The 25,923-nt window shown below is 41.9% G+C and overlaps 2 protein-coding genes across 4 annotated transcripts in view; one reads left to right on the top strand and one right to left on the bottom strand.

Annotated features, from left to right (window-relative positions):
- sobpa (sine oculis binding protein homolog (Drosophila) a) overlaps positions 1 to 23,301 on the top strand; it is a 50,203-nt gene extending 26,902 nt beyond the window's left edge. For 2 of the 3 annotated variants that reach the window (XM_086050227.1, XM_086050226.1), the window contains 3 exons: positions 7,593 to 7,688; positions 14,443 to 16,459; positions 23,163 to 23,301. In XM_086050227.1, coding sequence (XP_085906353.1) covers positions 7,593 to 7,688; positions 14,443 to 16,458 — 2,112 coding nt within the window. In that variant the 3' untranslated portion in view covers position 16,459; positions 23,163 to 23,301. The remainder of the gene's footprint in view (positions 1 to 7,592; positions 7,689 to 14,442; positions 16,460 to 23,162) is intronic. The other variant, XM_086050228.1, reaches the window with a different exon arrangement.
- On the bottom strand, positions 17,976 to 19,366 carry LOC147137821 (uncharacterized). Its single transcript, XM_086049738.1, has 2 exons — positions 18,948 to 19,366; positions 17,976 to 18,733 (listed from the first exon to the last, which is right to left on the bottom strand). The coding sequence occupies exons 1-2, from the start codon at positions 19,050 to 19,052 to the stop codon at positions 18,335 to 18,337; spliced, it is 504 nt and encodes a 167-aa protein (XP_085905864.1). The 5' UTR covers positions 19,053 to 19,366; the 3' UTR covers positions 17,976 to 18,334.
- Positions 23,302 to 25,923: the final 2,622 nt, after the last annotated feature.

Here is a 25,923-nt window from a genome sequence, read left to right as displayed (position 1 = left end):
GCTGCCAGCACTTCACCTCCGCCCACGCGGAGAGCATTTTGGGCTCCAAATGACCTTAATGTCGGATATATGCGACGTGTCGGTTCAGACTGCGGTCCCATTGCAAAAAATCTGATACGTATCCAATCTAGGGCCACATATGAAAGTGGCCAAAAACTTTGACTTAAAGACCCAGTGTGAAGTAAACTTAGCCAACCATCTTTTGAGTAATACTAATGGCTAAAACTATTTTAAGCATACTTTCGGTAGTTTTTATGACGCAACCCACCCAGATTCATAATTCGACCCATAGCAACGTGCTTAGCAACAAAAATGCAAATGTTCTGCAATCTCAGGGTAATCTTCGGCAAGTGACGTCACTAGAACATATCGAGTCGCCAGTCACCCCTAGTACTTCATTGTTTACTGTCCCGTTAACTGCTCTTTGCGTTGTTATCGTGTTTTGGGGCGAAATGCGTGGCGATGAATTGTTCACATTCAGGCCAACAGTTGTATCAGTGGCCGAAAGATAAGATAGCACGTAAATGGACCAGTTTGGGTTCCAGTTCAACTGGCTTCCACATTAACTGGCTCCCGATTCCAGCTGCGGCCGTTCGGGCAATGCCAGTCCAGTAATTTGGCTTTTTCGGTCTGCTGACTCATCACAAGCAAGATCAAAACTGTTCAACTACATACCTATTCAATTCTGCAATAAACACTTGAAACAAAACATCTCGTTTAAAACTCCCGACTGGCTGCAAGAAATTGTAAACATACTAAAAAATAAAAATAGAAAGGTAGAGAGCGGTATTTGAGCCTGTGACACAAAGGGGGAAAAAAGCAAACGCTCTACCAGCACACCATGAGCTGGCATGACTGTTGATGAATGAACATGGCACGTCCTCTTGGAAAACTGCCAAGTCTAAATTCACTTGCATTTTATGATTTATTAAACATACCTTAGTTGTGCCTACTAGTACTATCACAACGTAACAAGAAATAACGCTAATTTGACAACGTGGGGCACCAACCCACTATGACTTACGTGGCTGTCAGTGGTAGGAGACTATATGGAACAAATAGGTAATCTCATTATGTGTAATTTACAGAACGGCACAGAATCGAATTTCGAACAATATTGCTAGGCTAATAATCGTAGCTTATTTATCTTACCATTCTTCCAAAGTCAGTGGGTCTCATCTGGGCGTTCGGGCACATTTTCATCATCCTGAGCATCTGGCTCGTACATGTACGGCCCAACATGCGTTATGCCAACAACCTCTTTTTCCAGCCCTTCAAACACCTGGATCCCCTCAAATACTGTAAATTCAAAATATCACCTTCTGAGTCCATTTCTGAGTGGCTTTGTACACTTTCCCCATTGAGTGCTGTGCTTGTTGTTCGTCTAATGACGTCGCACTTCCGTTTTCGTCGCTGCCAGCTTCTTACTTCGGAAAAACAGTTAGTTTGTCAGATTTACGAAAATAGAAATGATTCTTTTCATGCTTTATTTTTTTTATAATGTTTAATTACTTTACTTGGATTTCATTTGGCATTTTCTGAAATTACTTCACTCAAGGTCTTTAACAAGAAGACATGATGCACCTTTTTTGAGACAAATACCATTCCCTTCAATCGGACTCTTATAATTTCACAAGTCGCGTGTTGCCGACCCCTGGTATAAGCAGTGCTGGGCATCGTCAATCCATCGATAACTTCTGGGCGGTATTTCCGGCTGACCCACGTGGTCACAGTCCGTCTCTCGTTGGCGACAGCCAATCAGCGTCGAGAACATAATTTTCACGTCACACACAAGCAGACACGTGACCAAATTAAGCAAAAATATCAAATAAAAACAGGCACACACACATTGGTGAAATAGAAGCAAAATGGGGCACATGTTAGTGCATCTGTGGGACCGACCGAAAGGTATACAGCAACACTGTTCTATTTATTTTTTCTTTGTTTGGCTGCATGTCAGGAGTGGGCCACCTGCGTGTGATGTGATACCGTTAAAGTCTGTTCTCAACGCCGTTTGGCTGACTGGGACCGACCGGGCGGGTCTGAAATATACTGTAGACGGGCACTCATAGACTAAAACATAGATGCCCAGCTCTGTATTTACATGCAAAATGGTTGAACAATTTCTCAAGTTGACAAGTATTCAAGTCAAGTTGATGTCACCAGCAAGACCAGCAGCAATAGCAAAACAAAACAGCCAAGATCCAAACAGCCGAACCCTGGGTCACTGGGCAACCAGCTCTATGAAGTGAGCCACAGCCGCTCATCGAGGACAGCTTGTTGCTTGGATCCTGCCAGGAGCTGGTGACCAGATTGTCTTGGTGGTGTCACCAGCTACCAGCAGGGTAACAGCATGTGGCTCTTGCTGGGTGGTTGTGGCTCAGTTGGTAGAGGCTGCTTTTGTTGTGTTTTTGCTGCTGGTCTTGCTATAACGACACCAGCAAGACCAGGATGAAAACACAACAAAACCATGCTGGTCTATGGTCCGTGGGGGTGAGGGTGGGTGTGCGAGTGTGTGTGTATGTGTGTTAAGCAGGGTTATTTTCCCGAAGGTGATTGCCCCATGTTAACATTTCTACATTTTTTTGGTCTATGCAGTGCTGTCTTTATCTTGGTGTAAGGCGTAACTTTCAATTTAGAATAATTGTCATCCAAACTTCAATGGCAGTTTACACCAGAACATGCCTTCAGATTGCAAGATGACAAAGCAATTTGACTGTTATCCATACGCAATGACACAAAGACCTGTCATACTAATGTAACTGACATGTTCAGTGATACAGATATTTACTTTTGAGAGATGTACTAAGCATTTTGAGAAAGAAAATGGCTTTTGCATGGGAACCATGATGTTTTGCTATTTGTATGAATTGTTTTGAGAATGTATGTAATGTTTTGCAACTATGAATTCTGATCTGAGAAATGTACCAAAGCAACTGAAAAAAATGTAATGGTTTGAACTCATCCAAGGGACATAAAAAAAAATGACCAACAGAGGGGGGCCGAACGGGAGGTCTGACGGCTCGCCTGATGGCGACCCAATTTTCATAGATGAAAGAGAAAATAACAAAAGAAAGTATGAGGGGGGGGGAATAACAAGTCCCAAACTATGCTCAAGTAAGGGAAGGACACACCATGGGGTCTGGAAAAAAAATCAACAAAGAGCCACATGAATACAAGACATAAAACTTGCACATGTGGAAGTGGAAGAGGGCGATCGTGCGGGGGAAGATATTACAGCCCAGATGCCCTGAGAGAGTGAACGCAGCCTGGAATGGACGCACGCATCCTCCACAGCGCACTTGCACTGTAACGGAGGGAGGGATGGGGTAGTGTTAGCTGATGGAAGACATTGATGATAAGGTTGTGTATCGTGTTGTGTGTCCATCCGTTCCTCCCCAGCTCCTGGAACGATACGTCCTCGCAGAGTCTAGGTTCAGTAGTGAGAATCACAGGAGAAGGCGGTATAAGGGAGATAGTGGGCTCTGGTCTGCATAAATATGCCGGCGATAAAGGCCTTCCCAGGGCAAAAACTCCAATAAAAACATCTTTAATGTCAGTCAGCCTTGTGCCTCTCTCTGGACCACTTAGTGGGGAATCAATTAGCTGAATTTGTGATCAGTTCTTTGATGTGAGCTGACAACTTCTCAAAGTCGTCACCCATTTTGCGAAGGAGCGCCGAAATCCATCCGCCGATTGAGACCACTCATCGCCTGAGTCTGAGTGTTGGCAACATGGCACAGGCCCTCAGTCATAACTGGCAGCTTCCCCATTTCCAATAATGCTACCAACGTCTTCAGAACTTTGCGATAAATCAGGAAGCTGCCAATTCCAAGCATACAGTCCTCCACTTATTCCAGGAGCTCATAGTAATCCAATTCAATACTGGTCCTTAAACAATTTTATCGTCGAAACAATTTGGTCGATGACCGTGAGAGACCAGCTGATCAATACCATGATTTTTGATTTTCTTAGGAAAATGCAGTGGGAGGCTCGGATGATAGTGTAGACCAGGGGTGGCCAATTAGGTGTGTTGAGGGAGGGGGAAAATGTAGGGGCGCTCAAGGACCGGACTTGGACACCCGTGGTTTAGACAAAAAGACGACACAAGACAAAGCCAGCAAGCAGGTGGCTGGTGACAAGGGCAGGGGGGAGCAGAAGAAAAATCATTCCCCCTCGTTAGAGAGCCATGAAGAAAACCAGGTTTGTTTGTCTTCATGTGCCCTGCGAGTGACTATCTCCCGTAATTTTTCCGGACTACAAAGCGCACCTGATTTAAAGCCACAGCCACAGCCATGACAAAAAGTTGCACATGTATTGGCCACTTTGCTTTATTATCCGCAGCTCTTCACTTTATAACATGGGATATTTGCAAAGAAAGAGGGCACACAGATGGATTAAAAAAATGTAATTACCTTAACATCAGTAAACACTTTTTTTTCCAAACAATGCAGAACACGACAATAGAGTCCCAGAAAAGTGTGCACTAAACCCACCAAAGCCCTCTCTTTCAGTGTTGGAAAGGAACAGCCTTGCAACTCTTTCATTAAACACTTTTTTAGTCTCTCCCACCGTCGCTGCCACGAAGCTAATTCGCTAATGAGTTTGTGCTGTGGTACTCTTGGTGTGCGTTCAGAAATATTGTCCGAGCATGCTCTGCTTCACCCCAAAAACACCACTTTCAGGGTCGTGTTAGGGTGTCAGAGTGAATTTCCGAACGCACTCTATTAAGGCTCCCACTGCACTCGGAGCACCACTTTAAATGCCAGATTCACACTATTGTCGACTTGTTTTGCTTGCCCTGATTCATTATCATTTTTGTCTCATAAATGTGTTGGCTACATCAAGCTTGTAAGCAAAAATCCATAAATTAACCACCACACATTTAAAACCGCAGCGCTCAAAGCGTGGTCAAGAAAGCAGCAGCTTGTGGTTTGGAAATTACAGTAGATAGGTTTTAAAGATGCCTTGCAAAAATGCATCTCTTGTAATTTCTGACAATGCAAATTGTTAATTTTGAATCTGGAATGTACCACTGATTTCAAACATTAGCGTGTAGCTACTGTTTCTTTCTACACACTCAATTGGTATGATTAGTACTATACAGTCAAAAGTGTCAAATCAAGGTCCAAAAAGTAAAAACCTGCCACAGTTTGGCTTGAGCCACAGGTGCTACTCAACTGTCAGGTAAACGAGCTCCTTGATTAGAAGCACCTGTGGTTAAAGTCAAACTTGGCAGTGTTTGTACTTTCTGGACCTGGATTTGCTACCTCTATATACGGTAGTGTGAATCTTAATCCATTTCATGGTTTGTCTTGTGTGTTTGAACATTACCAATTCTCTATCATGAAAAGGTGAAATATTAAGCAAAAGAAATACAACTGCTTGTAAACGAATAGTTGCGTCTCTGGAGTGCCCACCCATCCATCCATAAAGTGTGAAATTACACAACAAACTCCTTTTTTTTTTTGTGAGCTGCCTATTTCCTGTCTGCAAGCAAGATGTTGTGAATTTTACTAGAAACAAATGTCATGATCCTGCGAATGTAAATAATATCACCCCAAAACAAGTTTCTTCACCAATTGCTCGGCAGCTCGGCTGTGCGAATATCATCCTTTTTTTTTCCTTCGCAAGCAGCGGCCGGACTACACGTACACACAATCATGCTAAAACTAAGCACTAAGTGTAGCTGTAGTGTTGATGGATATACAGATTAGGGTTAGCTAACAGTGTTATTGGAATCAGTCTCTGATAACCGGCACATACTCGACTGTTGAGAGACGTTGACCCGGGCTGGGCAAGGCTATTTTGTGCCTTGGCTGCATTACCAGCTGCCTCTAATCCTGTAAAGGTGACCAATGCACTTTTGTAATTATGCAACGGTGGACGCGTCTGTACATTTTCGCCAGCGGCCAGACCACCCGTCCATCATCATTAGTCCGTCAAGCCAAGCCAAACCAAACTGTAAACGTCAGTCCGTCACTTCATCATTATATTAACCTAGCTTCCGTAATCGCTAAATTATAGTTCATAAAGATAGTCCATGGAGCACACTTATATAGCAGGGTATCACCATCATGCGGTGCTGCCCACAGAGCTTTACAAAGCCTTCCATTCACTTATTTGCAAATGTAATCTATTAAACTGTAACGTACTGACAGCTAGTGGCTGCCTTTTAACTCCTGAAACGACAAAAATAATGTAATAATAATTAAATAAAGGGACTTGCGTAGTCCATCAATTTTAAAATGTTAATTTTTGTCAATCGTCAGCAAAACGGGCGTCCTTCAGTGACGGATAGACGGACCGGTCCGTCACATAGACGGAATGCCCAGCTCTGTTAAGAAGGTCCATCAGAACTGACCCGGTTAGTGGTGATCACACTGACGGAGGAAAACACACTTCCGTCAGTGCTTAGTACGTCAGTTTTTCGACGTTTACCATCATTTGGCAGCAAAACGGTTGTCTGTCAGTGACGTAGTGACAGAACTTCCATCAGTACTGACAGATTGCCCACCTCTGTAATTATGATTTTTGTAGTGTGTACAATGACCTCATCCCTTCTGCTACTAGTAGCATTGCCCTTCTTCTTCTTTTTCTTCTTCTTCTACTTGTTATAATACTTACAGTGTACGTCTATTCATTGACTTGGCTTCTCCACCTTTTGGAAAAGAAAACACACTTACAATACAATGACTTAGGTGTGTCTCAAACTTTCCCTTGGTTGTTTTTTATGTTTTCTGTTGCAAGCCAAATTTGAACTTCTTCAAATCTTCAGATGCGCTGCTTCTTGAGTGTAGCGGGAACAAAAGACCACGGTCTTCTTCAATGCACTTTCAGCTATTCAATGAATTGGACAAACAAACAGAATAAAAACACACACAATGAGCACGGAGAAGATTCTCACACAATTTTTATCATCATATATTTCAATGCAGTGCTTTTTTTTTTTTTAAATGTGGTGGTTTGGAGAGCTGGAATGGATTGTTATTTCAGTTTGTTTTAATGGGTAAAATTTATTTTATAAAAGAGAATATTGACTTTTACTTTTTTTTAACATGTTTTCTACTACCTGGCAATTTGGCGAGTATTAGGGCTTTACTGTAAATATTAGACTGGGCTTCCAAATAGGATCCTGTGAATATTAAATGATTACATAAATTAGCATGAATGAAAAGGCGTCTTACTGATGGCTTTTGCTTTGTGCGCCATTCCTTAGCGAGGCGGCACTGCAGCAGAAACCCGAATTAAGTGGAAAATTATTCAGATTAAAGAGACTTTCAAAGAGTTTAACTGTGTTGGTATCATTTACATTTTATTATCATTCCATTTTCTTTTTATTTGGCCTTAGATAAATTGCCATTTGAAGGCACAATCACTGCTCAGCATGAACACCCACTTTCAGTCTCCCACAGTTTAGTTTCAAATACTTTATATTGGTTTACCCTTAAACCAAAGTAAAGTATTTACCCATGTTAAAGTCACCGTTTTTTTCCCCCTCATTTGTTTTCCATTCTTGAGTTTCCTTGTTGCCTCTGTTCACTTGTTCATTTTGTCCATCCATAAAAAGCAGCCATTATTTCTCCCCCCAGGCGAGAGACGACGATGGCCTCGGTGGGAAATTACTCCAGCACAACTTTACTCAGGACACGCCCAGGCTTGTCTTCAAGACAAACAGCGATGTGCTTGTAAGGACCCTAACCACTTACCACCAGATAGCGCTTCAGCTTGATGTCTTACTGCGCAAAAATGTTTTCATGTTGTTCTGTATTAAAGGAGGACCATTTTCCTGTCATGTCTTCCACAAAGACATCTTCATTTGTGGATATTACCTAAAAATTCAGATAAAGACATTTTATTTTGTAAGATCAATATTGCAATGAACCATATGCACAGAAAAATAACGTGGAAGTCAGCCCAAACATATTTTTTTCAAGAATATGTTCTATGCAGGCCCACTAGTTGAAACAAGGCATTCTGATAAATATTGCGTTTGTGGCATAAGAGTTAACACCCGTTTTTAGCCATCTTTGGCTAAGTATTTTGTTACTTCTGTCAAATGAAAATGACATCACAGTGTCTCAGGGCTCAGGTAACGACCAATCACAGCTCACCTGTTTTCTGAACCTGAGCCATGGTTGGTCGTTATCTGAGCTCTGAGACACCGTGATGTCCTTTTCAGTCGACAGAAGTGACAAAATGGCCGCCCCCTGAGATGGCTAAAAGTGGGTGGAATTTGCTGCTTTACTCATATTCCACAAACGCAATATTAGTCAGAATGCCTTGTCTTAACTAGTGGGCCTACACAGAAAAAATAGGTTTGGGTTGACTTCTCTTTAAGCATTTCTAGTGGAAACGGCACATCAGTTTCTGCTGTCAATATTACAAGCTACTGGGGATGCCATCTGACTGAAAAATAACTTCAGTCATTAAATGTGTATTGACCTGGGGTGGTATATTTAATAGTTTGGTGCAAGTATTTTTTTAGGTTGAAATGCCATCAAAGGTTGCTAAAAGTTGAAGATAGCTCCTCCAGCCAACACTGTAGTGTGCCACTATGTTGGTCGTCAGCTCGGCTTTGAGGTTTAACGGTAGTTCTGCATGCAAAGAGTCCATTAACGTTGAAAAGATGCGGTAATAATGCAGGTATTAATAATAACAGTAGGGGGCCTCCTTGTGGAACACAATGAGCTTCAGATTGTGAAATGCAGATGATTTATCTGTCTTGGTATAAGCATATGTCAAAATAAGCGCATGCTGGAGCCACTAGATTTCGTTTACATCTTACGTTACATTTACATATTTAAATTTGTGCGTTTTTTCATCCCTATTCATCTGTTTGTCCTTCTTGTACATTATTTTAAATGACTTTGGTTAGGGATGTGTTGGATCTGTGTCATTTCGGGAAAAACACAGAGTTGTTTTAGATCATTTTTCAAGACTACTAATGTTCTTCATTGACCTTTCTCACTGCAGGCAGCAAAAGTGAACAACTGATAACATTACTTAGAGCTCATGTTTCATGCAAGTGTCCAAGGAAGAGATAGTGATGAAACATGAAGAGTTACAGTAAATGGGATTCAGGCATGATGTTTTTTCTGCATTGACAGCTCAAACAACGGAAGAAAAGGGTACCCGCTGCCATCTGAAAAATGTGAGGACCCCTAAATGTATATCAGATCATTTGACCAACAACTAAACAGAAACAAAAATGTAGACATTTTATTCAAAGTGTAGCTTCTTTTCTTTTTTTTTTTTTTTTTTTTTACAATGACACTCATCCAAGAGACCTGCTGATGGTGTAATGGTAAACTCGCCATGAGTGTGGGCAGCGTGGGATCGGTTCCCGCTCAGTGATGGCGACTGTGTCTACCCTGTGACTGGCTGGTGACCAGTTCAGGGTGGAGTCTGCCTTTTGCTCATTGTCAGCTGGGATAGGCTCCAGCACCTCCCCGTGATCACTGTTGTGCAGTGGGCACGTGGAGACCGCCACCCAACCTGATTGTTCGTGTCTCTGTGTGAACCCCCTTCCCCTATTCCCCCGCCATAGCTTTGTCGAAGCCGTGGGGTGATTTCAAAAATATATTTAAGATTATAATATTAATAATAATAATAATGTGTTCACTGAATATGATTATCGCAGCATCTCTCTGCCATCTGTTTTTTATTTAGCCTTTTTAGCCTCTGCAAGCTCTTCTTTTCTGTCTTCTTCCCACACATCCTCAACAATCTTGTTTAATATCAACAATGTCTTCTTGACATTCCTTGTGCGAAACCTCCTCATCTTCCCCTACAACCTGTTGATTAGGGTGTATTTGTCTTGTGAGATAGCTATCGTATCAAGCTGCCAAAATAAATGCTGACATCCAATCTCCCAAATTCGCTATCATCGGATCACTGGACTGTTTAGGGCCACTAACCTAGTCGTTAGGCCTTGTCATTAGGTCTCCGATGGTATACACATGAAGCCTGGCTGACATGACCGATTGGCGAAAAACATGATAATTGCTGTACTGCAAATGGTTAAACTGCACCACCAATGTCTGGTCTTTGGCCATGGTAGAAATAAATGACCATAATTAAATTGAACTGCAAACATCTGTGTGCAGGATGTGAAGAGCACAACTCCATTAGCGTAATGTGCAGTGGAGTTTCACTCACAGCACACAGTCGTTAAGTGCTTTCCATCTGTATTTCTGAGTGAAGGAACATTTAAGCACATTTATAATTCAAATTTCTTAGGCTTACCATTAAATTCAAAGATGGCCTTTTTGACTTAAATTTACTCATGACTTATTGCATTAACTAGGATTGCCTAAATTGGCATTGACTTTTGTAAAATCTTTAAGACTGAAATCTTTAATTTTGCAGCATTTATGATCCCAACAAAGTTAGCAGTTAGATGTTTTTGGAGTAAACTCCCATTTAATTGCATTTGCCTGAGTTATGCCCCTTGAGTGCTGCCCACTAAAATATGCATTACAAGTTCATTTAGTCTTTTTGGGAAACTCATCTCTTTGATGACCCTGATACTCACTCGTCCAACAAACAGCATGTATCTCATAATGTTAAGTTTGATTTCATGTTTCGGTCGAAAAGGTGTTAAAAACGTAGAAAATATGAAAACACCTTTGTTGGAATAAACAAACTAACCAAGCAACCAACCAAATAACAGATGTTAGAATAACGCCTAGTTTAATTGATAAAACGGCCTCCAGTAAATTATGACCAATTGACAATTCAGTTACTATTCAGAAGACAGATGGAGTGCCTTTTTCTGTCCCTTCGCTGCTGCCAAAGAGGAAGGGGCCAGATAAACAAATGTTGCAATGCCGTGGGGCTAAAATAGTTTTTCCACCGACAGTTTGCTTCCTCCTGCTTATTAACATTCAGTACCCAGGGATCTTAAGGATGTGTGTGATGGATGGTTGTCGTTGAGGGGTCTGACAACTGATTAATGCCTTAATTATCTCCAGCAAGGACCTGCCACTCCTCCCAGAGTTGACAGAGTGAGCTGTGTGTGGCCTAACAAGTAACACTGTGTTTAGGGCTCGCCCACTGCTATCTGTTCTACCAGGGTCACATTCATTCTCTTCCTCAAGAAAAATGTGCTTGGTTTGTTTCCGAAAAGGTGCAGGACAGCGATGACAGTGAGCAGCAGGTTGTTCAAGGGTTAGGAACAAGGACAAGTAACTGAGAGATTCGTCACTTTTAATAAACTTGAGTGTGGTGTCAGTAAAGCATTTAGAACTTTCTGACATTGAAAATCAACTTTAGTCATATGTCGTCGTAAAAGATTTGATTATAAACAATTGCTCTGATTACTGTTGATATACTTTATACAAAGTGAAAGTACAAGGGTACTATGGTGACTTATAGGCCTTGTCGACACGTAGCCAGGCTTTTTCAACAACCGAATATTCCCCCCTGTGTAGGAATACACATCCCAAAAAACGCATCTACATCAATGCGCGGAAGTGCGTTTTCAAATGCATTGATAAGCATGCCAAGCCTCTAGGTGGCAGTAGATAGCCAAATACTGTCCATTCAGAAGTTACTTCCGTCTGTGTAATATACCTTGGACGTACCAGAGGTATCTGGTGGTCAAGAGGCGACCTTGTCGTAATGCATCTTCGCCTGTACTCTGCAACGAGAAGCAGTAGTTGGTTGCGAACAAATAAGGAGGCAAAAAGCACCTGAAGGATGGCTATAACCAACGCAGCTCGGCGGACATCCATGTTGTCTCTCTTGGAAACAAGTCGCATAAGTGACATCAGAGCATTTTTGTCGCATAGTGACGACATAAATCTTAGGTTCCAACTGTCCACAGTCAAACGTGGGTCCGGAGATACCCGCAAAACTCCACTGTGGCCGGAGTTTTCGGTTTTCAATCAAAAAACCTCTGGTGACGTGTGGATGACAGGGTAAACTGCAAGCTAATATCCGCCGTTTGCAAAACCCTCGGCTACGCGTAGACAAGGCCTGACCAATAGGGTCCATTGGTTGACTAATGGCTCAGATTGCATTCAACTTTTGGGATCAGTTTCTACTCAATGTCCCATTCATGATCGCCCTGCCATTGACTACGTTTACATGCAGTCAATATTCGGGTTAAGGTCAAAATTCCGATTTCGGAGTCATTCGGAATAAATGGCTTGAGCGGACAGAGTTACCCCCCACATTTAAATAACCCGATTGAAACGGCGATGCAAGGACGTCATGACGCAATTATACGTTATCTCTGCTTATATTCATGTCACTCACCGCACGAATTAACGCATGAATGAATGAAAAGTGTGGTGTCGTACTTACTCTAGCTTTCGACATGCTTTGTTTATCACTAAACGTGTATTTCCATTGGGTTTCGCGCCAAACAGTGCACATACAAGCACTATCTGAACTACAAAGACCAAGATTCCTTGCGGTTGAGCATGCACAGAGTGTCCCGTGCATTTGGGATAATCCGATCACCGTATACATGCATGCATATTCGGGTTGGAAAGGAAATGAAATTTGGAATTCTTAAAACCAGAATAAGGGCATATTCAGGTTAATGCACGCATTTACATGGCTTTTGAAAACCCGAATATTGACAATGTTTTAAAAGATTTATTGGCTGCATGTAAACGTAGTCCATGACTACGTTTACATGACTACGTTTACATGCAGCCAATAAACCTAAATCCAACCTAACTCGAATATTCACTGAATGTAAACGTCCATCAGTCAGTCCGTCAGTAAAGTCAATCGACAGTTTGTTCGTCAGAAGTCCGTTGGTCAGCGATTCGATCCCCCCCAAAAAAGCATCAGCAAAATGGGCGTCCGTCAGTGATGGACTGACGGTCATCACTGATGGACGCGGTTAGTGACGATTACTCTGACGGACGAAAATCCACTTCCGTCAGTACTTAGTCCTGCATTTTTAAAATGTCTTCCGTCATTCGTCAATTGTCAGCAAATCGGGCGTCCATCAGTCTGACGGAATGTCCACTTCTTCTTTTGGATGTATTGTACTTGTCAGTGTAGTTTGAATGTGTCTTAGCTTTCATTTTTACTTGCATTTTTGTGAAGAAGAAACACTACGTTTACTCTCTTACATTTAGTTACATGACATTCGCTCGCTACATTTATTTTATTCTATTATTGCTCACACAATCAATTGAGAGCCTTATTTCTCATGTGCTATCAAATGACTGTTTCACCAATCCAACACAACTACTATCAACGTTTGACTTCACCAATCAAATAAAGCCAGGCAGTCACATGACTGCACACAAGTCACCATAGCCCCACACAGAAACAAAGTTTTTAAAGTGACTAATTTAAATGAAGTATTGCAGAAACAAGAGTCAAAAGAGACAGAACACCGCTGGCCTCACATACAATCTAACATTACCTTACAGACTATGAAAACGAACGGCCATTGTGTGTCATGAGCTGAGTTGCCTTGTTTGTCTTCTATGTAATCTGTGCCTAATGAGCCTATTGGGCTGTTTCACGACTTTACACAAAGAAAATTAAGACAATTTCTTGTGGCTGAATTCTCCATCGTTTATTTGATAAAGTTTGAGTTTATATATTTTTTGTATAATTAGTGTTGTTGGGCAGTATCTGAATTTGCAGATTCCTATTTTCTATTTTTGTCTATTTAACATTCATGCTCTGATTTAAAAAATAATTAGTTACTCAATACCTGTGAAGTCTTCAAATTTGAACCTCCAGCCTACCGGTACATTTTGACTATTCATATATACATTCATGCAGGCATACACAGGAATATCAAATGTTTGGCTGCACAGGAGTCAGGTGAAAGTTGAAAATTGCAAATATTTTACTTCTGAGGATTCACTTTAACTCATAATTTGATTAGGGTATAAAGAATTTTGAGTGTAAATGTTGATGGATGTTGATAGTAAGCGTGGAAAATAAACTCAACACATACCATGTGTAGGCTATCCACTGACACGTTCCCTTTGGTAATCATGGCAATCATGTTTTAGTCTTGGTTGAAGACATTTTCTCGGAGAGTGATCGGTGCTTACTTCTGAATGTGTTTCTTTGGCCCCAAACATTCATCCATTAATTTTCCGAACTACTTGCCGTCAATAGAGTCGTGGGCATGCTGGAGCCTCATAGACAAACAACCAATCATGCTCACAGTGTAGGAGTAATTGTTAAGATGTGCATGTCTAATGACATATTGATATACAGTGCAGACGCACACACACACACGCACACACGCGTAAAAACATGAACATTATTGAGTCAAAGTTAAGTGTTTCTCTGGAATTTACTTTTCCTTTACTTTACGTGTATCCTCAATTGGTTTAGATGCGGTCTATTTTTTTACTCCAAAGGAGAATATGACCTAATTCAATTCAGAAACTCTTTTTGAAGCAAGGTGACTTAATACAATATGTGTAATATGTGTTTTTGTCATAGGTATGTGACTGGTGCAAGCATATCCGCCACACTAAGGAGTATCTCGACTTTGGGGCTGGTGAACGACGGCTGCAGTTCTGCAGTGCCAAATGCCTGAACCAATATAAAATGGACATTTTTTACAAGGAGACCCAAGCAGCACTGCCTGGGGCTCTCTGTAACCCAGGACATGGGGTCGGAGGTGAGGGTAAGGCAGAGTGCAGTGGCGGTGTACAACTGCTCACCCCTGAATCCTGGGGAACACCTCTATCGGACATTCGCCGTAAAGCTCCCTCCCCTGGAGGCCCCACCAACGCTTCAGCTCCTTGCACTTCATCTGCCACATCGTCCTCAGATGCTCTTTGCTCTCCGACCTCCTCTTCCTCCTCTGCCAAGATCCCCACACCTCGACTCCATGAGAGCCCTACACTCCCACCCCCTCCTATACCTACTTTGCATCCAGCGGTTGGGGTCCCTCCTGGGAGTCCTCCAATGGTGATGACTGCCCGCGGGCCAATGCCTTTGCCTCTGTTTATGGAACATCAGATGATGCAGCAGATCCGGCCACCATTTCTTCGTCCATCTGTCCATCCAGGCGGACCCAACAGTCCCCTGTCAAACCCTATAATTCCTGGTATAGGTCCCCCACCTCCTCCCAGGACTCTTGGTCCTGCTTCTAGCCCCATGCACAGACCCATGATGTCCCCACATGTCCATCCTTCATCCAATCCCAATCCTGGCATCATCCCTCCTCACCCTGGTCTCCACATACCGGGATTTCCTCCTTTCCCTTCAGTTAACATAATGCCCAATGGACCCATTCCTTTGCCACCAATGATGAATTATGGCATGTCATCCTTAGCTCCATTAGTACCACCACCAACCCTTTTGGTCCCTTACCCTGTCATTGTACCCCTTCCAGTCCCAGTTCCCATTCCAATTCCAATCCCTTTCAACCCCAAATCTTCCAGGAACCAACCAGAAAACGGTGACCCTCTCTCCAGTGCACCTTTGTCTTCAGATGTTTCAGCATCTGGGCTAGCAAAGTCTCCAGGATCTTCTGGAGGCGAGAGAGGCAAACAAAGAGAAGATCCTGATGGTGGAGAGCGTCTCTCTCCCGGATGCTCGGATAGAAACAGGTCTTCAGTGATGAACATGACTGTGAAGACAGAGGATAACATGAGAAACTTGTGCTCAAGTGTTGACACTGGACAGCTAGAGGGAGTTATTGATCTAACTGTAAGTCAGAAACCATGCCAACAGCATGTCATTCAGAGGATTCTGCCTCATGTCAAAGTAGAGGCAGAGGTTGAGTCAAGATCTTCATCGGATGTTGGGCTTGAACAGGAAGTCAATGGCTGTCATGATCTGGGGGAAAGGGCCGAACTACAGAAACCCCTCACTAATACAGAGCTGTTTTCAGCCACCAGCTTAGAAACACTGGAAACATCGAATCCACCTTCCAGCAAAAACGGCTCTTCTTTCATGGCTAATATTGAAACCGACATTACCCGATCACCTGTTCCCATCACACCAAGGACCCAACCACACCCTCTTCCACAGATCCAGACTGACCCTGCTGCTTCATGTAATGTCATTGTCAATGGTACAGGGTGGCATTCACTTTATACTCCTAATTTTAATTCGGACAGAACAGGAGCTGGGCTGACATCAGAGGGAAATGTAGGGGAGCACCCAGCAAATGGTGAGTTGGAACGGGAAGCCCTAAAAGAGAACAATTGTGCCGTGAGAGAATGGGAATCTGTTAAGCGTGGCTCAACTCAAGTCCAGATGGTAGAGACCACAGAGGGTAAGCCAGACCCTGACTCCAACTTGGAGGAGGGTGAACATGCTTACACCTTGCCACTGCTATCTACTGGGGGTTGTGTGGTTATCCAGCCTGTGCCAAAGCCTGGTACTGAGAAGACAGCCATCCTTTCCTGTTCCATCAGTGCGCCATTATCAGCTGCTGGAAGCCCTGAGCTGGAGCCCCCAATGAAGAGGAGGTGTCTGCGAATCCGCAATCAAAACAAATAAGGTTAGTCCGCCATAGTGTCCTCCCACAATAGTTTTTATGCAGCTGTTTGTGTATGGATTTAGACAGATTTGTATGGTATTATTCAGTTAGCCATCAAATAATCAGTTGTTTTTTTCTCTAGTGTCACCACCATGTGAATATATGGTGGTGACACTAGATGACTACCATTAGTCATCAACTATCCAAACTAATAATTTTCCATAATATAGATATGGCTATAGTATTTAAATATGTGTTTGGGTTTTAACATTATTAACAATTTGGCATTTAAGTTTCACTACAGAAAAATATCATTATTTCCATCCAAAGTGGATTTTAAAATGTGGTGTTTGATAAATGCCAGTAAATTATTAAGAATACAAATCATAACTGAAAATAGTGAATGGATTCTATTCAGGTATACAGTGTGCGCGTGTGTGTGTGTGTGTGTGGGTGTGTGCGTGTGTGTGTGTTGCTCTCGATGAAGTTGGGAAAATAATTAACTGTGGACTACACTAACCAGTATTTTCACTTTTTGCGGTTGAAGTTTGCAATGGTCTGCACTGCACTGCTTTCTACTGTATGAATTTAATGGCCCTTAAAGGGATCATCCTGCCGAGATGCTGCATTTTTCTCTAACAAATCGATTTGTTTGTTTTTTTTAAATGAAGAAAATAATATTAGTTTGCATTTTCAATTTAGGTCCCTGATAGTGTAGTGGTACACACGCCTGAGTTGTGTGCGGGCAGCGTGGGATCGATTCCCGCTCAGTGACAGTGTCTATGTGTGCCCTGCGACTGGCTGGCGACCAGTTCGGGGTGTAGTCTGCCTTCGCCCATTGACGGCTGGGATAGGCTCCAGCAACTCCCCGCGACCCAATATGGGATAAGTGGTTTGGAAGATGACATGACAAGATGGCACTTTCAATTTTGTCAGTTTGTTTGGGCAAAGGCGGCATGGTGGTCGACTGGTTAGCATGTCTGTCTCACAGTGCAGAGGTCATGGGTTCGAATCCAGCCCTTGCCTTTTTGTGTGAAGTTTGCATGTTCTCCCCCTGCCTGCGTTCTCCTGGTACTCCTGTTTCCTCCCACATTCCCAAAACATGCACAATAGGTGAATTGAACACTAAATTATCCCGAGGTATGATTGTGAGTCTGAATGTTTGTTTGCTTGTGTGTGCCCTGCGATTGGCTGGCAACCAATTCAGGGTTTACCCTGCCTACTGCCTGAAGACTGCTGGGATAGGATCCAACATGACCCTCGTGAGGATAAGCAGTTTGGATAATGGATGGATGGATGTTTTGGAGAAATCAGCAGTGTTGTCACAGATTACTTGAAAAAGTAATCCGATTAACTGATTAATCCTCAAAAAAGTAATCCTGTTAGTTTACTGATTATTGAATTAATAAATTAACTTAGTTACTTTGAAAGTAATTTATAAGTTACATTTTTACAGATTTCCTTCCTTTGCTGCCTCAACATAAGAATGACAACCGGTTACTTAAAATAATACTTTATTGAAAGTGCATGAACTTCAAACATGAACATGTTTTCTTGTTTCTGTTTCATTGGCTTTACAATGCAGAAATTGTTGTATAACACGTTACACCTGCAGGCTGGTTACAAACTGTAACAATAACAGGCTAGTTACAAACTGTAACTATAAAATGCACTGTTCTACTCTTCTCTGTTCTTCTCTGCCCTTCTCTACCCTGCTCTTTTCAACCATTTCTTGCTCTGTTTTACTCCAAGATACTCTGCTTTGCTGTACTCTACTCTGGAGTGAACCAGCATGAACTATTCTTCCCAGTGAGGCAGGGCAGAGGGGTGAGAAAACCAGTTGTTAAATCTTAGAAGGAGCAGCTTCTCAAACCTCTGGATAGAAAGGCGGTTCCTTCAAGGGGTGAAAACCAACCCTCCAAGACTAAACCGCCGCTCTACAGGAGCGCTTGATGGGGTTGGGGTATTGTACTTCAAGAAAACCTTCTTTACATTTGAAAATCTGTCCAGAATCTGAAGGTCATGCTCTGACCCGAGATAGTCCATCACCTCTTTTTCTGCAGAGTATGACTCCTCTGAGCCTGTCTTGAAGGAGAAAAAGTCTGCCTCACCTTCACTGGCAGGGCCCTGTGCAGCAGGACCAGCATAGGAGCGACATTCAGCTGTCAGCAGCTGTTCTACTCGCTTCCTCCTACCTTCGTCTCTCAGCCACCGCAGTTTAAACTTGGGACAACTGACAGCTGCAAGAAGGGCATCATTGTTGTCCAACAGACTGGAAAAACGAGTTCGGATGGCCTGAAAAAAATAATTTGATGTTTTGAATTATCTAGGTTATATATTTAAAACTTTTACAGTGTTAATATGCTTCTACTATTTTTTTCTGTCTGCTACTGACAAACCTACACAAACTCCATGGTGTTCAATGTTCATGAATAGTGCAGTGTGTGTGTGTGTGTGTGCGTGGGAAAGTGAGGAGGACAGCGTGTGTGTGGGTGTGTGTGAGACTTACCTGCAGTATGACATTTGGAAGGCCTGCAGTCATCTTAGAGAGGGTGTCTATCAGAGCCAGTGTCTTCTGCATCAGCACTTCACAGTGGGGATAGCAAAGTCCCATAGGGACATTCACCTTGTAATATGTCCAGTGCTACAGTCAGAGGCTTCATGGCGGGGCAGTACTCATGCAAGAACCGGTATTTTGTCTCTTTGAAGCACGAGACTCCCACAGTGGCGCAAAGAGTATTAAGATGTTCATGGGGTTTTCTGATATTCTTTTTATGGCATCATAAAAGGAATTCCACCTTGTGGATGACGGTACGAGGAGTTTTCTTGCGTGGACTTCCTCCACTTTTTCTGCAACAAGGGGAGACCGGTTTGCTCTGCTCCAAAGAGCAGTGCATTTAGCTGTGCTGCTCCTGTACACAGCTTTGCTCTCTGCTTGGGATGCCAGGTATTTATCCACCTCATTTGTAGCGATGATGTTTATGGTATGTGAAGCACACCTGTTGTGTGGGGGGAGTGTCACCTGTCCATCAATGGCATTCCCAGCTGAGAGGATTTCATTCATATCTGAAAAGGTGACATCATCTGTAGTGGGCCCCTCCTCTTCCCCTGTCTCATCATCGGAATCTACAGGCTGATAGACTCTGAAAGCCTTAACGAAATTGGACCCATTATCTGTTACTGTGGCCACAACTTTATTTTTAAGTCCATATGATTCATGAATGTTTTCAAGCTCTGCGCCAATAACATCACAGGTGTGCCTACCACGGATACTCCGACATGCTAATGCAGCCTTATTGCGCTGTAATGTTTTTCTGCTAATCCAGTGGCACGTTACCCCCACGTGACTCTTGTTATGTGCGGTCCAAATAGCCGCTGCGGTCGATACGAAATCAACCTCGTTTAGCGCAGCCTTGAGGTTTTTCTCCATGTCGGCATACTCTTTCTCAACGTATGACGAGAAAGACGTTTTGTGGGACAGCTCGGCATTGTTGCTAGTGGGGATCTTTTCAATTATTGCACAGAAACAGTACTCAACGGACACATTTCCTCTGTAACATATCACCCGACCAACTTTTTCAGCTCATTCCCACTTATTGGTGCTTTTTTACTAAAATCCAGCTTCATCAGGGGGCCTGAAGTAACCGTAGAAGTGCTGGCTGTCTCGTTACCTGTAGGCTTTGCTTCGAGTTGTATCACGCTGTGCTGTGATTCCAAGTGTTTCCTCAGATTGGATGTGGAGTTTTTAGCGGTCGACAGTGTTTTTGAACCAGCGCAAAGTTTGCAACGCACAGAGATATTTCTGTCATCTTTACTGGACAAAAATGTGAAATAATGGCTGTATTTCCAGTGAGCAAATGCACCCTTTTGTAGTGCTTCTCCTGATTCTTTCATTGTGATAAGGTAGCTATGCTATGTTGTTTTGGTCTCAGACTCTCAGCGCGCACACAGCATGGAAGTACACGTGACCTGGCTTTTTGTCCCCGGCTGAGAAACCGTGACATGCGATGTGCAAGAGAAATATTTTTTCTTCGAAAATGACAACACAATTCTGCATTCTACATATATTATGAGGCAATAACAAAATAGTAATGCACAGCCACTAAGGAATTCAAGTAACTTTAATCAGATTACTGGTTTGGAAAAATGAACGCGTTAGATTGCTCATTACTGAAAGAAAGTAATCAGATTACAATAAAGCGTTAATTTGTACCGCATTAGTGACAACACTGGAAATCAGTAAATAAATAACTAGTCTCAAAACGCCCCTTTCTAGTCAGCAATATATCCACACCCCCTCTCTTCCCATATTTTGGTGGTAAAGGTACAATCCTGGTGGATTAAAATGCTTCCCAGTCCTTGTGCTAACTGAAATAAATTGCCATGACAATAAATGAATGTTTTTTCTTGTACGTTGTTGTCTTCTTCTACTTCTTCTTCTTCTTCTTGTTCCTCTTATTCACAGTCATCATCTTCTTCTTCTGTCTTTTTGAGATTGGCAAACAACTTTTGGTGCATTACTGACACATTCTGAAATGGAGTGCGGGGCTGCAAACTACCATTTCACGACCACCTAACCCTACTCTACTCTTTCCAAAAATAAAATGTAAAACTTAACTCACAAGAACTACTAGAGTGTGAGGTCTGCTGGAACTTGGCCCAGTGTTCTGCCAATATGTACTACCCGTGTGAAGCTTCCTACCGTAGGCTAATTTGACATCTTAACTCTAACCTTAACCCCAACCCTAACCCACCTCACTATCGTCGTTATTGGTAGGACTCGATGGGTAGGAAGGAATTTCAGGACACCGGTTACTGACAATTACACAGACGGACGAAAACCCACTTCAGTCTGTGCTTGGCCTGTCTTTTTTTTTTTTTTTTTTTTTTTTTTTTTTTTTAAGTTTCCCGTCTCTTGTGTAACGTCAGCAAAACGGGCGTCTGTCAGTGACAAACTGTGAGGTCTGTTGGTACTTGACCCGGTTACTGACGATTACACTGGCGGACGAAAATCCACTTCAATCCGTGCTTAGTCCGTCTTTTCTTTAAGTTTCCCGTTTATCGTCTAACGTCAGCAAAATGGGCATCCATCAGTGACCAGTCCGTTAGACTGACGGAATGTCCACCTCTGACTGTTAGATGAATAAAATTAATCACTCCCCCATTCCCCAACACAAATGGACTCTTTCAGGTGTGGGAGGGTCTGTGTCATGTGACAGGCAGCTGTTAACTAACTGCACCCGTGTGTCACAGTGTTTTGAAACTGCGATCAAGGGGAAAACGTACAACTAGTACAAATTGCTCTCACGGCTTGGAGAAACTAATTCCACAAAGGTCTTGTTAGACGGGCCAGGATTTGAAGAATGCGTTGTGATGATTTTCCAAATGATAAAAAAAAAAGACTGAAATAGGTTTAAAATACAGTTAATGTAAAAAAAAAAAAAAAAAAATTAACGTAACGATCAAAGGAGCCCTTTTGTGACTTTGCCAAGTCAAGTAATAGGTCAAATAATAGCGTTTTTGCGGCACAAAAGTGGGTTTTCCTGTATACGACATGTTTACAAACTGATCAAATACTATGCGACTTCAAGAAATATTGTGGCCACAGTGACGAGTTAATCTCAGATGTTTTTTAAAGAACTAATGAAGAAAGAAATAATGCTACGGTGTATTGACTTGCGCATATGCAATTTTTATAGCATTTGCTATAAAAATTGGATTCTAAATATAAAACTTTGGATTTATTATGTATGCAATGCATGATTTACGTTCATTTTTCCTCCCATAATGCCATGGGGTATTGACTTAGGCACGCGAATACCCCGTGGAATTATGGGGAAAATTGCGAATGGAAATCATGCGCTGTAGACAATAATAAATCATAAAAATGATGAATAAAAAATGTTGACGTACTTCATTTCCGAACGTATTGGTATAATGTAGGCCAAATGCTAAAATGTTTTTATTTACCATTTTAGTCAATACCCTGCGGCATTATGGGAAAAAATGCTAAGTTTTTAGCATTTTGCCTAGTACTTACTTGCCTAACAAAAACGTTTACTCCACATTGGCAGTTCCATGCTTCAGTATAATACACACTAATGTCTTTTTTTTTTGTTGCGATTTCACTCACCCTCTTCAAACACACGCAGAAGGGGGAGTGCACATTTTCAGAAAAAGTATGACAGCTGAGATAAATATGGGAAGAGTGTCAACAAAATGAGATGAAAATCACCTCTGTCAGTTAATGCATGCGAGAGTAGTGTGGCTTTGAAAAACATACTTGTGTGGTCCCCTTTGACACGACTCCCCATTCATTTTCATGCGACATTTTGGGGGGGATTGCATTGCCATGGTAACATGGCATTCTGAAAAAAATCATTGTGAACTGAGTTGGGCCAAGACACAGGTTTTGATATCTCCCTTCTGCGGCTACGTTGAACGCACCGTGCTAAAATCTTGACCAAGAAAAGGCCTGAATAATAAAGGATTAAATAAGGTGTGATAAGTATACAGGAAAGTAATTTGCATTGCTACATATCACGTGCCATAATTAGATGTTGAAAATAATGCCATGTCGCCACAAATAAATGTTTGTGTGGATAATATTTATCCAAACAATTGAAGTTGTAAACGGCGCTTCACGTGAATGTGTTGACTGTCACGACTTGGAAGTCGGAGGTCTTCCTTTATTTGCCCACTGACTGTTTCTATTTTTTCACAGATGGATACTCCAAGGACCACTGTGCCATCCATGCCACAACTCACACTGCATACACACTCACACAGGTGTCCTTGTCATCATCCAATCTACCAGCATTACAACTCGCCTTTGACTTCTTCAAGTCAATAAAATGTGCATGTCATAGAAAAGATGACAAGCACTCTTTTGGACCATATAACTGATGCTATCATGGAAAGCTGTCAGTGGGAACACCTGACAGCAAATCTCACTGCACAATGGACCCAAGTACAGTAACTTACCAATAGTCCCTGTTGATTCATTCCGTTGACTATTATCTATAGAGTGCACCATAGTGTGCAAAGCTGTTCGGAAGTTTGTGAAGTAGTCATTATTTTATACAGCACTGCACTGTGGTCCAGTCGGAGTCACACAGCACATATGAAATCATTGCTGCAGTGTGTTACTGTAGCTTCACCCGGTTCCAAAAACAGAAATGTTGCCCTCTCTCTTAGGCCTTATTATGACAACCAGAAAAGTGCACTTGGCAACCCAACACTCTGTTTTCTGATTTTGATGCCAGTCGCCGCAAACATCAACAATATAGTGAATGCGCGCTGACTAATGAGTCTATGAATAATCATACATGAATATTAACTGGGCAAATACTACATCCCGGTATTGTGCAACCTCTGCATTTATCAGTGGCTTTCATTTGTTTTGTCGTACATATCACAGAATTTGAGAGTTACTTCAGATCCCTGCTGTTTGGGAGCTGTGAAAGCACGGCTGCCTGTAATGGTGAAATGACTTTTCTATAATACATTAGCAGTGCTGTTACTGTCACAGGGCACTTTGAGACTGATGGGCTGAATTGAGACAGGGCTGAGAGAAGCCAGCTTTTATAAATAATTCTCCGAGCACTTGCTGAGTAAAAGAGAACACAACAAAAATATTAACAAGAAGAATCACACACAAGACATTTGAAAAGTTTGCCTCATGTTTGACGTTTCATCTTGCCTTTTGTTTTTATGCCAAAATGTTTATTTGTAAATCCACGGTAATTCAAGAACCAGCACCATCCATGATCATGCATCGAGTTTAGATTGAGACTACTCGGGAACATTGTGCCTGTGGGAGGAAATAATGCATTATCACATGCCATTGGCTCATGGTGTGTTAAAACAAACACCTTGCTAAATTGAAAACTGACTGATGAATCGGAATTGCTAAAATAGCAAGTAAGCACTTACCATAAAATTCTAAACCTGCTACATGTGATATGACTAACAAGCTTAGTTTCTTTTCTCTTTTTTTTTTCCGTCATTTTAAGGCTTTTGTATGCCCAAATGATCCCAGTATTTGTGAGACTTATTCCTGGAATCGCAGCATGCAGTAATATGCATCCTCAAACAGTAAACGCTGTAAACTTCATTTTGTGTGTGGGCTGTGAGGGGGAGGTAGGTGCGAGCAGCAGTGGAGATTGCAGAGTGCAATCATCTGCTGCCTGTTAGTCATGCATTTAGCTTCACGTAGCTGCTTGCCAAGGCCTTGTTTTGGTGTCACTTGAAGCATTTCCTTTCACTTCTCTCCAATCAATGTCAATGCCAGTGAAAAAGTCATGCTGAAGCTGCCCTTATCTGCTTGTTTCCGCAGTGCGCTTTTCCTGTATTCTACTAAACACCACCGACCATGTTCATGATAATTTACATTCTATCAAAAGAGGGATTAAACATTTGATTTTGGACATTTTAATAACTCTGGCTAGAAGATGCATTTCATCATACTGTCCGTCATGACTTTGTTTTATATCAAACTTAATTGTCTACGTTGGTTAATTAAATGGTTTTGAGGGTCACCTACAGTGAAGAACTCATAAGGTTTTAAACCATTTGTGTACACTGGTTTCAGAAGCATACACACTGTACTGCGCAAGATGAACTTGAAAGGCTGCGAGACATTCCAAGAGCAAAGAGGACAGACAAATAGTAAAGGTGTTCTTGCATGGGCAGCATGGCACATTAGATTAATCCATGTTAGTCCTGTCAACATCTGGTTAGAATGATGAATGATACAATATTTACTTTAATCACAGAATGAAACCTTCCAATAAAGACACCCTCAGGGCAATATTATCTCTTTACATGGATACACAAAACATAAGGTAAAAAAAACAGCCGACATGGTTTGGCCTGCAATAACATAGAGAAACTCCCAAGGTTGACACGTAGTCCTTTCGTGTCAAGTCAATTGTTGATAAATGAAATAAAAAAATATATACAGTATGTATACATTTTTTAAACAATACAATTAAATGGCATGTGATGTGTTGACTAACAAACTACAGTAAATTGCCAGTTCAGAGGGCCCGAGGCATCTTTTTTCCTGTGAAAATTCGTTTTCTCTGCTTTTATTATAATTGTTCACTGGCAGAATGTTGCCATATCGTGCTGGCCAGTCAGGACAGAGGTACAGCTTGTGTATACTACTATACTGCTTTCGTTGCTACGCTACCACACCTTTACGTTTGTTATTTATTTTCGGTTTCATGATCGTCAACTCATCACATTTTCTATTTGCTTTTTGCTTCTGTGATGGCATGAAAACAAACCCAAAGTGAAAGTAAAAAAAGAAATTCTGCTCACTGAGCTAAAGTCGCAAACTTAAAGTTTGTTAAGGTGCTGCGTGAGTGCATGATGGCGATTCAACCTATTTTTGGATGTTTGTGCTATTTTAGAGATGCATTTCCCCCTAAATTTGAATGAAGTTCAAAATTATATGACTTTCGGGGTGTTGGACTTTT

This window comes from Filicampus tigris, chromosome 13 (genome assembly GCF_054856515.1).
Source record: "Filicampus tigris isolate MCC_2025a chromosome 13, RoL_Ftig_1.0, whole genome shotgun sequence".
Lineage (NCBI taxonomy): Eukaryota > Metazoa > Chordata > Actinopteri > Syngnathiformes > Syngnathidae > Filicampus > Filicampus tigris.
Note: the sequence above shows the minus strand (reverse complement) of the source record. Positions and strands in the feature narration are given on the sequence as shown.